Genomic DNA, 15329 nt, shown 5'->3' on the forward strand with positions numbered 1-15329 from the left:
CTGATTAACCCAAGTTTAACCATTTACCTATCTGGTTCACTGAGATCATGGCTGATCTGTAGCGACAACATTTTTCTGCACTATTTCCACATTCCTTGATGATTTTAATATGTGAAACCTATCGATCAGTCTTTAACATACTCAATGACTGAACCTTTACAGGTCTCAGAGAATTTTAAAGATTCACCACCCACTGAGTGAAGAAATCCCTCCTCATCTCAGACCTCAAAGGCCTACAGCACTCAGCCAGAGAAACATTGTTCCTACATCCACACTGGCAAGCCGAGTAAGAATTTTGTTTGTATGAATGAGATCACCTCTTATTCTTCAAAATTCCTGCAAATGTAGGCCCAGAATATCAAATCCTACATTAAAAGCATCCCTCCATCCCAGGAATTAGCTTGGTGCACATTCACTGCACTCTCTCTGTGGCAAATATATCTTGCATACATTCCACAAATTTGTGCTCCACAACATTAATGTGATTTGGTTTACTCAGTCTATGTTAGATTCAAATCTCCCATGATTACTGCACGCACCTCTCATTTTCTGATTTATACCACAGTTTGCATTATCACTGCTGTTTGGTAGCCTATAAGCAAATACCATCAAGGTTTTCTGTCCCTTGCTATTTCTTATTTCTTTCCAAACTGATACTACATCTTTAAAATTTCAAACCATGGTCATCTTTATCTACGGTACCAATGTACTCTTTAATTAAGAGAGCACCACCTTTTACCTGCTGCCAATCCTGCCTCAATGTTATGTACCCTTGGTTGTTCAGGACCCAGCTATGTTTCTTTGTATACCTGCCTCTGTAATGGCTAACAGACCAAATGTATGAATTTCTTATACAGGCTGATAGTTCAACTGTTTTATTGTGAATGTTACTAGCATTCAGATGCAAAACTCTTAATTCACCATTAATTAACTTTTTTAACTGACTTTATAAACTCTGGTAACATATTCTTAACTTTGAACTCATTGTCCCTCCTGCCATACTCTGATTATCTATTTATGCCCTTATCACTTTGGCCTACTGCCTTACCATTTGCATCTAAATTACCTAATCCTTCCTTACACAATCCATTTCCAACTCAATTTTGTTTAAAGCTCCCTCTAATTCCTGGTTATATGATTCACTAGACAATGGCTCCAGCATGGTTTAAGTAATGTCCAGTGTCACAGTACAGCACCCATTTTATCCAGTGCTGGTACCAGGGTCCCATGAATCAGAACCCACTTCTCCCATACCAGTCTCTGAGCCACATGTTTTACCCTGTGCTACTTTGCATGGAGCTCGGGTAATAATCCAGAGATTATTACTGTTGAGATTCTGCTTTTTATTTTGGTTTATGTCAGACTGTTATCCCATCTCCTGTATTTCTACAGAAGTAAATATTTCTGAAGAACTATATATTTTGGGGCTTGAATTTCTTCGTTTTCATTGCAATGGTAAAAGAGCCCAACCCAGAGAAACCATGTCCTTCATTGCTGTGAGACATTGACTAGAACAAATAAAGTGAGGGTTGATATGCTCAAAAAAAAAATTCACACAAGAAACCATGACACAAAGGGCCACGTTTTGATTTGCGTTATTTTAAAGGACAAAAAAGGGGAGAGGGTGCAGGGGATGTAATAAATGCAAGCTTCTAATGTCAGGGAGATCTTCAATATGTGGAGGGTATTCAATGCAATCGAAAGGGATTCTGATTCCTTCCTCCCAACCCCTCAACCTTGCTCCAAGCCTCCCCCGCCCTTCAGTGTTCTACCATTTCCATATGAGAGTGCTAGATCTAGTTGGGGTGTGTTATCCAAGGAGTCCACAGGGGTGTTGGATAACAATCAAGAATTTCCCTGAACTTTTTCCTCAAACTCAGAGTAATGACATCCATTATAGTATCTGTCCCAATGCTGAGCTGAAGCTGAGCCAAAGTAGCTCAGAACAACACAATTGGCTCCTCCCATTCAACACAGCACTACACCAGAATAGTTACTTTATATCACCCCTGAAACCCTGAGGTTAGGTCTATTCAACTTTAATACATTCCTAACATTTGTCTCAATTTATTCATTATAGCATTGCATGGAATACAATAACAACAACCAAAAGCCAAGAAAAGTAATAGAGAGTGACAAACAACAAGAGAGAAGAAAGATTACTTACTGTTCCTTCTCACTACGCAGAGGATTAAGCAAAGAAAGAAAATGAAAAATTAAAATAAAATTCCAATTCACAAGAGGACACAGGTTTCCTGCAGCATTTTTAATGTTACCAGGATATCAGGTTGAGTAAAAGCCCAAGATTTTTAAATCACTGCCTTCAGTCGAGAAGTGACATTTGGTATACCTTGACAGCCCAACTTGTAACTTATTATAAAGAAGGAATGAAAATTGAACTTAGAAGCAAGCATCAAGTCTGAAGCAATTCAATCTGTCTTCAGAAGACTAAGAAGCATTGCATCAGTCCTCTGTGTGTTAACAGACTTATCTATGCTACATTCACAATGTGTATTCTCAATGAGATCTGCACTATAGTAGAATCTTACTCAGATCTACAATGCATTCTCATAAGGATTTTGGAAGGCCCACTTAGATGCTCTACAGTGTGAAACAGGCCATTTGGCCCATTGAGTCCACACCAACCCTCTGAAGAGCATCCCACCCCGACTCACCTCCTGTACCCTATCCCTGTAACCTTGCATTTCCCATGGCTAATCCACCTACCCTGCATATGCCTAGACACTGTGGGCAATTTAGCATGGCCATTCCATGTAACCTGCAAATCTTTGGACTGAGGGAGGAAACCAGAGCACCCGGAGGGTACCCACACGGACAAAGGGAGAATGTACAAACTCCACACAGATGGTCACCTGAGGGTGGGATTGAACCCGTGTCCCTGGTGCTGTGAGGCAGCAGTGCTAACCACTGAGCCTCCATGTCACCCGATTGGTTGGACAAGTACAGTGGAGTAGGAACCCCCACCCTCGCTCTCATTCCACATCCCAAGAAATAGGATTATCTACATATCCAGGGCACCCATTCTGGCATTTCAGCAGCACCTTTCCCAGCCTAATCCACTTCAGCCTCAATCATTTCCACCAATGTCAACACCTCTTTCAAATGCCTGTGCCTCCAATTCTCCTGCCCACTGTCTGTTAAACAATTAAACAATGGTTTTGGTTTTCAAAGTAAAGCTGATGGCAGCTTTGCTTCAAAGCAAACCCTCCAAATCGTAAACTGAATTGCTGTGTCCTTTATTTCAGACTCACAGGCTTTTACTCAACCCCAGAGTAGAAAATACAGATCCAGGGCTTGTTTTACCTCAGTGCAGAGCATTCATTCATTAAATTAAATGGGATCATGCAGCACTGACCACACATATGACAATGTTTGAAACCATGCAGTGTTGTTACAGGATGTGTACGACTGTAAATACAACACAGCTCACTGAGCATGCAAGGCCACATTTATAATCATGCTAACATTCTGTAAAATAGAGCACCAAAAAGACAATCATCTTACACAATACCCAAAGAAGCAGCTAGATAATGGATGACTATGGTCTTGCTGTGGCACCAGAACTGGACTAATTAGTGAAAGATTATTGCCTAATACATGGATTTCCAGTGGATTGAAATAGCAGACAAATGAATGCTTTTTGCATACATTGACTGTTGGTCTGCTAATACTGATTGCAGCAATTCCTAGGTTTCTATCTTCAAAACAGCAGTTAATGACTTAGCATTCACTTTCACTAAAACAGAGTTGAATCATCAAGTATTGTGCAGCAAAGGTGTGAATCAAACTTGAATCTATTGCTCTATAAATTGGAAGCAAAAACATATCTAACAGTGCAATAGTGGCAATCCTCAGGAATGCTCGAATTCACTCGTTCCTAATGTTTCAGGAATAATGAATTAGCTTCAGGCTGCTCATCTACTCCCAAAGCCTGGAGGTTGGCTAATGTGGTGCCACTATTTAAGAAAGATGGTAAGGAAAAGCCAGGGAACTATAGACCAGAGAGCCTTACGTCAGTGGTGGCTAAGTTGTTGGAAGGGATTCTGAGGGACAGGATTTACAAGCTTATGGAATGGCAAGAACTGATTAGGGATAGTCAACATGGCTTTGTGCGTGGGAAATCTTGTCTCACTAACTTGATTGAATTTTTTGAAGAGGTGACAAAGAAGATTGATGAAGGCAGAGCAGTAGACATTGTCCATATGGACTTCAGCAAAGCATTTCAACAAGATTCTGAAAGGTATGCTGGTTAGCAGAGTTAGATCACATGGGATCCGGGGGAGCTAACCAATTGGATATAAAATTGGCTTGTCAGTAGGAGACAGAGGGTGGTGGTGGAGGCTTGTTTTTCGGTCTGGGGGCCTATGAACAGTGGCGGGCCACAAAGATCGGTGCTGGGTCCACGGCTTTTCATTATTTATATAAATAATGTGGAAGTGAGTATAGGAGGCATGGTTAGTAAGTTTGCAGATGTCACCAAAATTGGTGGTGTAGTGGACAGTGAAGTAGGTTATCTCAGAGTACAACAGGACCTTGATCAGATGGATCAATGGGTGAGGATTGGCAGATGAAGTTTAATTTAGATAAATGTGAGGTGTTGCATTTTGGTAAGGCAGACTTATACAGTTAATGGTATGACGTAGGGAGTGCTGCCGAACAGAGCTAGGGGTGCAGGTGCACAGTTTCTTGAAAGTGGAGTTGCAGGTCGACAGGGTGACAAAGAAGGCGTTTGGCACGTTTGCCTTCATTGGTTATAACATTGAGTATAGGAGTTGGGATGTCATGTTGCAGCTGAACAGGGTGTTGGTGTGGCCATTTTTAGAATGCTGTATACAATTCTGATCATCCCTCTGTAGGAAAGATGTTGTTAAACTTGAGAGGGTGCAGAAAAGATTTACAAGGATTTTGCTAGGACTGGAAGGTTTGAGCTATGGGAAGAGACTGAATAGGCTGGGTATTTTTTCCCTGGAGTGTCAGAGGCTAAGGGCTAACCTTATAGAGGTTTATTAATTCATGAGGGGCATAGATAGGGTAAATAGCCAATGTCTTTTTCCTTGGGTGGGGGGAGACCAAAATTAGCGGGCATAGGTTTAAGGTGAGAGGGGAAAGATTTACAAAGGATCTGAGGGGTAACAGAGGGTGGTGTGTGTATGGAGTGGTGGATACAATTACAACATTTAAAAGACATCTGGATGGATACATGAATAGGAAGGCTTTAGAGCGATATAGGTTAAATGTTAGAAAATTGGACTGGGTCAGATTGGGATGTCGAGTCAGTGTGGATGAGTTGGACCAAAGGGTCTGTTTCTGTACTGTATGACTCTATGACTCATAGCGCAGTAGAGTCAATAAGAGGAACAGGTCAACTTCCTCTTTTCCTGCTTGGCATCCCAGAGACCTAGCGCATTCTGTACCTGATATCTCAGGGGCTCTACAGTAGACTGTGCCCAGTGTCTTCAGGGGCACCTCTGCCCAGGGTCTGGAGGAGCCTGTGTCTCATTTTGTGAATAGTGCAGTAGCTGACCTGGGATGTTTAATGTCAATGAGGCTGGACTAAATTTCTTGCCTACCAAAGACAAACTTTAGCTCATTCAACAGATTTCAAACTCTTCTGTCTCCAAATTACTCTAAGGACTCATCATATGGGTACCATCCTCGTCAGGACACAATTGTTTAATTATCACAACCGTGAGAAAATATGAGGCCAAACAGGGGCTGGCCAAAACTCCACTGAGAATTCTCAACAACTGTACTTCTGTCTTCAACAGCCCATGGGTGGCAAGAATACACTTGACCTTGATTTAAAAGATATAGTCAACACACGTAACCTGCTTCACTTGACCATTACCACTGCAGAGATTTTCTCAGTCTTTATTCGTCATTATTTAAAAGTTCAGTGCCAAAGCAAAAATTGGAAGAAAAGCAGTGATTGCCCAAGATAAGTGGTGAAAAGTCCATGACTCTCCATGGAAGTGGGGGCAGGGGGGTGCTGTGTGAAGGTGTGCTATGATAATGGATTGCAGCATAACATCTAGAACAGGTTGATCATCGACATTTTGGGTTTCAATAAGAATACAATGCAACTGAGTGTGACTGAGCATGCAAAAAACAGGTACGAAGGAGATACTGAAGTAAAGTTCTTTTATCATCCTGCGAGACTTCCACATGCATTCTTGAAAAAGCAAGTTTAGGAACGACTGTTTTTGCTTACTTTGCTCTGAGAGTGAGCTGGCGATCATTTGGACAGACCCAGCGGTCAGTGTTGTTCCCAAATACAGTGTTCGTCATGGCTGGCAGCTGCTAAAAGGCAGCAGGATCTGCATAAAACAAAACAGCAGAAAGATTGGAGTTTAGTTCTGAAGTAAACTAATTTTGTCAAGTTGCATTGCAATATAACACGATTAGCCAAAATTTAATTCAATGGATTCGGAAATTAATTCACTTCAAAATGTTTTTTCACAAGACTCTACACAGATATTTTTAATCAATCTGTTAAAAACATGATATGACAGATCTCTGGGGTAGGCAGGGCTTGAACCTAGGGCTATCTAGCCCAGAGGTAGTGACATGGTCACTGCACCACAAGAACCTCTCACAAGACTCACCATATTCTCAACTCAATGACAGGCAATGACCAATCAAAACCAATCAATAGGCATAACCTATCAAAGCTAGCATCTGTTTTGAGAAGGCCATTGCTCTTAAATTGTCAACTCACCTCACTTCCAACATTATTTCTGCATCCAATTCACCTTTTCTGCTTTTGTGATATGACTTTTAACTATTCAAGCAAAGTATTAAGGGAACAAAAACAAAGTTGCTGGAAAAGCTCAGCAGGTCTGGCAGCATCTGAGAAGGAAAAAACAGTTAACGTTTCAGGTCCAGTGACCCTTCCTCAGAACCCAGTTCTGTTTTTTTTCTTCACAGATGCTGCCAGACCTGTTGAGATTTTCCAGCAACTTCTGTTTTTGTTCCTGATTTACAGCATCCGCAGTTCTTTCGGTTTTTTTAAAAGAATTAAGGGATATAGGTCTGTCGGTCAAAGCAGGATAAGATGGAAGAAGGTGAGGAGTGAAAGTTATGCCATTGGGAAAAATAAAGGGAAGTAAAAGAAAGGATCTTCAGAATGACACATTGAAATATTTAAAAGAAAATGAAGTGATCTTTTGGGTATATGGAGTTCAGTTTTGTGAAAGAAAATCTTGATTCCAAAAGCTCTGAGGAGAAGAAGGTACAAAACTGAGCCTGAGCATTGTAGTCTCAATACTTGAATAGATTACCTGAAATGACATCTTTCTTGACAAGAGGGTTGTCATCCACCAGGCTTTACAAGTAGAAATTTCACATAAATAACTCATACATATATTTAATCCTTCATTCCCTTACCATTCTGTTTCATGAGTCCCAACTGGCAAAGAATTACTTTTATATTAGTTTCACCTTTTTGCAGCTCCTCTGTAATGGAGATATCAGAAAAGCTTATTTGAGTTTTTTTTTAAATCAATTTAATGACAACTGTGCTTTCAACTCTCATTCGTAAAGTTTTAATTCGATTGATGATGCAATGCCTAATGATTTCAGACAGAAGAGAATACAAAACTGTAATTTCAGCACAAAATTAATCTGGAAACCATTTGATCTTTTCTTTACAATGACAGTTGGACGACCAAACTAAGAACATGAGGAAGAAAAGGCCAGACACTCTCTTGGCCCTGTTCTTTCCACAGTTCTTAAACAGCCTGCTCAGTCTTGGAATCCACCCGAACCATTTCAGTTCCTGCAGGAACTTCTAATTCATCTTATTACCTGCTCCTAAGAATTTAACATGCTATATATAATTCAAATCCGTTACGGCTTTTCCTCAGTTAATCTCACCAAGGCAGTGTGTACTCAGCCCTCTAATATCGGGGTAGCGACCATGAATGAGGTATTCACATCATCTGATTTATTCTAATTATAAATGATAAAAAAAACCCCAGAACATATTATCGTAAATGTACTTTAAAGTAATGGTCCAATCTGATTTTTGAAAAAAGGCATAGGAAACAAATTACAATTCTGAAAAGACGTCATCTCCCATTCTAAATGGGTTTTCTTGGTTCCAATGAACATATTTTAGAAAAGCAAATACCGAAAGCCATATATTACATCACCAACACAGCTCCATACATTACTGAGATTGGGTTCAATCCTCTGTTGCATTCAATTCCCAACCTCAAATAGGAATAGGAGTAAACCTCTCTAATAGGTTCAAAATCTCCAGAGAAATCCATATGGCAAACGGTGATAGGAGGAATAAAAAGAGCTTGTATTTAAATAGCACCCAATCATACTCTCGGAATGTCTCCTGTAATACATTTCCTTTGAAGTGCAGTCACTCTTATTATCTGAGTAGAATTGAGGGAAAAGCTTGCAGCAAAGCCCCAGAAATTCCCAGTCAACAGATTGTCTGTGTTTGTTCTCCTTGAGTGATATTGGTTTAAGGGAGGAATGTTGATTGGATTGCATAAGAACTCCTCATTTTCAAGGCCACAGTTTTATGTCTCATTAAACAGATGATACATCCAACAACAGAAGACATCCTCCTTTTTTTTGCACTGACGCACAGTTTGGATTATGTTTGGGCTCCATTCTGGGACTTGAACCCATAACCTCTAGACACAGAGGCAAGGGTGTGACCAACTGTGCCCACCTGACATTTGCCCAGCAACACACAATATTTACAGATTTATATTGGTCATGCGGTAAGTTCTGACCAACAGTACCATAACATTCTCTCAGTGTTACACATTAAAATGTTGGTGGCTTTTATTATCTCAGTGATGTAAACAAATCTGTTTGACATATGCTGAATTCAAGGCAACTGCAATAAACCAGTGTTATACCTAAAGGTTATTAAACTGAAGCATAATGGACTCAATACAATTAAATACAATAGCAACTGGACTTAAAGATCATTTAAATCAAGGGATATTGGACAAGAGCCTCTGGACTCGCACCATTTCACAAGAAGATTACTGACAGTTTTGCAAACAGCTACATTTATATTTTGGCTTAGAATCTCAATCCATTTTATTTTAAAATAAAATCTCAAGTTTTTATCCAGTATTTTTGGCAAGGTTGTTGTGACAGAAAAACGGCAGGAATAAAAAAAAGTGTCACTTTGTGATTAAATGTGTGATTGAACAACGCTTCTTTATAATGTATAATCCTGTCTTTGATAACTTTGGCTGCACAAAATGAAGAAAAACCCTTGCCGTCTTGACATTTTAGCAGTTAAAAGATGAAGAGGGTAATTACTTGGAACACTAATAGCACTGTAAGTCGCTGGCCATGGATCATATTCCAGGCAGGCAAAGCAACGTACTGCATTGCCTAATATTTGCGCTATCAAGCACTTCCATTAAGAACAGGACCTCTCAGCAGTTTGACAACTATTCTTATACTCTATCATTTATTGTGACGTTGAAACAGCTAACTAATTTATATGATATTACTTAGGATTGAAGCTTTACATCACCAGTTTAAGCCAGATGAGAACAGGTTGGGTGACAGGATTAATAAATTTGTTGTATGGCATTCACCACATCCAGTGTATATATATCTTGGAACATTTTAACCCCCTTGTTTCAAACAGTGTGTGAGGCTTTTGTTCTCAACAAGCAAACAAAATCTCATTGAGATTCAACAGTTTAAGAAATGTGACTTCAATTAGACCATGACTACTATTCCTGAGCTGTACTGTCCAAGGGAGCAGACCCAGAAGAGGATTGAGGTCCCACATGGAAACCATGGGCTTCCCCCTTCACTGGGCTGCCTCTCTCCACTGACCGTGAACACCTCTGACCTCTCCACCATGACCCAGATGTTAACCAGGACCTTCCTGACCCATGTGCTATTTCCATGGGTCCAAGGTCACAATCTCCTACTCCACTTGCCTGTGTCATGCCCATGGGCTTTGGCTCCTGTACTCGAGTGGAGGTCAAACCAGATATATTTATTTGATGCCCAGGAATTAAAATAACCTAGGACTGATTTTTTTAAAAAATATTCATTCACAGGATGAGGGCGTTGCTGGCTAGGCCTGCATTTATCTCTCACAGGGCAGTTAAGAGTCAACCACATTAGCTATGGGTCTGGAGTCACATGTAGACCAGACCAGGTAAGGATGGCAGTTTCCTTCCCTAAAGGACGTTAGTGAACCAGATGAGTTTTTCCTGACAATGATTCTTAGTCATCATTAGACTCTTTAATTCGTGATATTTATTAAATTCAAATTCAACCAACTGCCATGGCAGGATTCAAACCCGGGTCCCCAGAATATTACCTGGGTCGCTGGATTACCAGTCCAGTAATAGTACCAGTAGACCATTGCCTCGTCCTGTCAGTCAGCCTGGGGCAAACATGATACTTACACTGGTGACCCAAACTTGCTGCTAAAGTCGTGCCCTTTCTGTAATGAGGAGGGAGAAAACATCCCATTCCCATTTTACACTTCCCACTGCACAAGCATTCTATCTGATCCTCTATATTTACACAAAATCATTTTGCAGTGAGAAAACCACCGTTAATGGATTCCGCTGTCTGAATGACTCGTTCACAGAACCATAAGATGCAACAACAGATGGTGATCTAATCATCATGAAAACTGCTTGACAAGTTGCCAGATCAGTCATTGAAAGTTTATTGACAAAGCTCAGAAAAAGAAGCCTGCCAATTGCTCAGTGGGTATAGATGCTGTGCTGAAGTGACAATGAGCCATTTCAGCCCCATGTCAGATCTCTAGTCTCTGCTCAGTCCACAGATGTCAGCAGATAGGGTACCCTCCTGCTCAAAGTACAATGTGTGGGCACTAGGTGAGAACAAGGGTGGCACTCGGCTGCAGTTTATCCACTGACATTCACTGCCTTTGTTTCACAAAGGTCGTCAACCAAGGACCTGTGTCTGAACAGGAATCAATGTCTCTGGAGAAGAGAAATAAAAGGAAAGCTAAATTAATCACCAAAATCATTTCAAAATGTTTTGATTGTAAAGTTCAGTCATCAAGCTTTTTGTCTTTAATGGGTTGGCAACCTTACTGGATATGCCAACGCAATTCAAATCAACAGACCATTAGTTTGTTTTGACTTGGATAGAGCATGTGGAGCTTGTTATAAATTATTATAATTCATTGCTTTCCATGGCACAACAAGCTGCATAATTTCATCGGATGCTCATTTGTTCCTTATTCAAGGGCAGCCAGCCTAAATGAAGGAAAGTGAACAGCTTGTATAGCTCTAGCACAGCCCTGGGACTTAGAGACCCACAGTGAGATGACATAAGCTTAACCATGGTTTTGATTTAATATCAGGGCACTGGATACAACTTCTAAGTTTCCTCTCTCCTCACTGAAAGATGGAAAGAAAAGAAAAGATCTTTTCAGAGGTCAAATTCAATTTGGAGCTTATCCTGGAATTGGAAGAGTGGCAGACTCCAGGCTGAAGTTCCCACCCTCAATACTGAGGAGGGAGATAAAACTGAGCAAATGGAAGAAACCGGGGGATGAAGTTCTGGATATACACATGAGTGATGGAGATTTGTTCATTTATTCAGGTGTGGAGATGATTTTTCTACAGGGATCTTGCTGAGATATTAATAAAGGCCACCAGCCTCACAGCTCATTCTGAGTTTACAACTGCCTCTTGCCATCACTTGCCCTGAATGCCCCCCTCCTCCTCCCCAGATGCCATGCATCATATGCCACGTCCACTCACAGAACCTTGGCAAGTGACCTGCTCCCCTTCCTTAACCCACATCTGTCTTCTCCACATGCGAGCGAGTGACTGCAAGTGTTTGAACAGAATCACAAATAATTATGACCTGCTGTCCTGCCTACTTCTTCCACCAAACACAGCTATTGACAAATGTTTGTGTTTTATGGGATAGGGGAAGAGGAGATCACCGTCACACACACCATATTTTTTGAAATGAATCACCCACTCCAACACTCTTGGGCCATCTGTAACAAATTCCTATTATGAAACTGTTTCACCATGAAGATAAACTTGTCTATCACTTATGTTTTTGTGCTAATCCAGGTGAAAGACATGATTGCCAGCAAGGGAAAGACCTTTTTTGCAGTTTTGTCATCTCTTTTCGGCATTGGCAAAGCCAGTTGCAGAGTTTAGTTTTCTTTGCTGCACTCTGCTCCAACAATGGATCCCAAATGTAGATGTGTCCACACCTGATGGACACACAAGGCGGCTCACCACCACCTTCAAGGAAAATCAAGGAGGGGCAACAATCAGGGAGGGTCACACCAGCATCGCAACATCTGTGGACTGAGCAGAGACTAGAGATCTGACATGGGGCTGAAATGGCTCATTGTCACTTCAGCACAGTGTCTATACCCACTGAGCAACTGGCAGGCTTCTTTTTCTGAGCTTTGTCAATAAACTTTCAATGACTGATCTGGCAACTTGTCACATCCCACCAAAAATATATTTTTAAAAATAGGACAGAAGAGCAGCCTGTAACACCAGCCCTGACAATGTTTCCATACCTAGTGCTGGTCCAAATAAGACTGTCATTTTGTGACTCGTTAGGAGTTTTGTATAGAATTCACTGGGAACTTGTTTGGGGTTGCCAAGACACACTGCATATGCAACCCACAGAGACAGCAGAGAGGAGAGCAGACTCACGGCCACTACAAACTGGATTCATTTCCAGGTTGCAGAAATGAAATCTCAGGGTGTTAACCAAGCAGCTCTCTAGCCTCTTTGACTTCATGAATATCTGTTGCTATTTTAGACAGCTTCATCCAGCATCAGCCTACTTTGTTACACGCTGCGCCAAACATTTGGATCATTCATTTTCAGGCAATACGTGCTCAGACTGAGATTCTGCAGTCGTCCCCCCACCCCATGTGAATTATTGCAGTGAGACTGCCAATTTATTAACAATTATTAACCTACTTACAGTGAAGGTTTATAACTAATGGATGGTGAGTTCCTTCAACTCATTTCATTTTGGACTTTTATATAGGGTCATAAGACCATACGATAAAGCAGCAGAATTAAGCTCTTCAGCCCATCGAACTGCTGTGCCATTGATCATGACTGACATGTTTCTCAACCCCATTCTCCTGCCTTCTCCCCATAACCTTTGATCCCCTTAACAACCAAGGACCTATCTATCTCTGTCTTAAATACACTCAATGACTTGGCCTCCACAACCCACTGTGGCATTGAGTTCCACAGATTCACTACCTTCTGGCTGAAGAAATTCCTCCTCATCTCAGTTCTAACTCTGAGGCTGTGCTCTTGGGTCCTAGTCTCTCCTAGTAGTGCATGCATCTTCTCCATATCCACTCTATCCAAACCTCTCAGTATTCTGAAGTTTTAATCAGATTCCCTCTCATCTTTCCACCGAGTACAGACCCAGAGTCCTCAACCACTCCTCACATGACAAGCCCTTCATCCCCAGGATCATCCTTATAAACCTTTTTTGGACCCACTCCAATGCCAACACATCATTCCTTAGATATGGGGCCCAAAACTGCTCACAATATTCCAAATGCGGTCTGGCCAGTGCCTTATACAACCTCAGCAGTACATCTCTGCTCTTGTATTCTAGTCTTCTTGAAACGAATGCCAATATTGCATTTGCGTTCCAAACTGTCAACTGAAACTGCATATTATCCTCTAGGGAATCCTGAACTAGGACTCCCAAGTCCCTTTGTGCTTCTGATTTCCAAGGCCTTTCCCCTTTTAGAAAATAATCTATGCCTCTATTCTTCCTACCAAAGTGCATAACTTCATAATGTAAGAGACTTCTGTCCAATCAATTTGAGCAGAATTGGAGGGATATGGGCCAGGAGCAGGCAGGTTGGACTAGTTTAGTTTGGGATTAGGTTCAGCATGGACTGGTTGGACCAAAAGGTCTGTTTCCATCTGTCTCCATGCTGTATGACTCTATGACTCTATTTGAACCCGGGTCTCAGTGGGGGAATGAAGGAACAGCAAACCAATCCTGAAGGCTTGTTATTTGTTATTTTCAAGCAGTAAGTAAAGCAAATTAAATGATTTTGAGTGAGTAGCATGACAGTGCAACTCACTGACGCTGCTGTAAAATGCAGTAGCAACATCTTGGATGTGGAATTACTGTCACAATTCTCTGGTTATTAGGTTGCTGACTGCTGCCTCCTGACAGGAGAAACATTAAACTCAGGCCGAGCGAAGGAAAGGAAGGAAATAAATAAGAGAATAATTGTTTCCAAGCCACTCACACATGCCCTTTCCTTGTGACTGGATCAATACAAGCCTCTTATCTGGGAAATGAAATGGGGCTCCAGGGAGATGTACACAGAAGCAACAATAAAAAAAATAGTTTTATGAATTTTCAAACTAAATGATCAGTGACACAAATTAAAGCAGAAACATTCTACTATTTCAACATTTTAAATTAAATATAAATAAAAATATTAAATACTGGGAATATGCCAAACCCAGGCCAGGATCCAAATGAGAGCAAGAGGTTCACATTTTAGATGAGGCTGATTGTCACTTGTGAGCGAGTGTGAGAATCACACCCAAAAGTTAGATTCTGATTGATCTGCTGTAAATTTCGAGAACTTGCCAAACTCTCGGTCGATTAGACTTAGCAATTTTTGACTGGTCAGTGATCACCGCATTTGTCCTTTGTTCGGTGACTCCTTCCCTCGTCCCCAAACTGAAACGAAATCTCCAGAAATTGAGTTCCATACAAACGGCACCAGCTGCTGCAGTTTTGAAGAATATCATTTTTGACAGCTAGACTTAGATATTCTGTCCTACCACCATAGGGCCCAGTAATAAAAACTGAATCAGTGCAGCACAACCAGACCTTGCATCTTCAGATTAAGATCAACCATTAATACCCAGCCCCACCACCTCCACCAGCAGCACCTGCTCCCTCAATCATCCAATTCAGAAAGTGGTTTCCATTATTCTGCTTGGAATCAGACCTCTAAGTCCACATTCCCGGTCAGACTGAACCACCCCACATTGCCGGTTAGACTGAACCATCCCACATTCCTGGTCAGACTGAACCAACCCACATTCCCGGTCAGACTGAACCACGCCACATTCCCGGTTAGACTGAACCATCCCACATTCCCAGTCAGACTGAGCCACACCACATTCCCGGTCAGACTGAATTACCCCACATTCCCGGTCAGACTAAACCATCCCACATTCCTGGTCAGACTGAACCACACCCACATTCCCGGTCAGACTGAACCACACCCACATTCCCAGTCAGACTGAACCACCCCACATTCCCGGTCAGAC

At 41.4% G+C, this 15329-nt stretch overlaps 1 protein-coding gene across 1 annotated transcript in view; it reads right to left on the reverse strand.

Annotated features, from left to right (window-relative positions):
• Positions 1–15329, reverse strand: part of LOC109920806 (rabphilin-3A-like) — a 220963-nt gene that overhangs the window by 118614 nt on the left and 87020 nt on the right. The window contains exon 2 of the mRNA XM_048611789.1: positions 6233–6338. Within this exon, the coding sequence (XP_048467746.1) occupies positions 6233–6309 (77 nt within the window). The 5' untranslated portion in view covers positions 6310–6338. The remainder of the gene's footprint in view (positions 1–6232; positions 6339–15329) is intronic.

This window comes from Rhincodon typus, chromosome 24 (assembly GCF_021869965.1).
Source record: "Rhincodon typus isolate 14 chromosome 24, sRhiTyp1.1, whole genome shotgun sequence".
In the NCBI taxonomy this organism is placed as follows: domain Eukaryota; kingdom Metazoa; phylum Chordata; class Chondrichthyes; order Orectolobiformes; family Rhincodontidae; genus Rhincodon; species Rhincodon typus.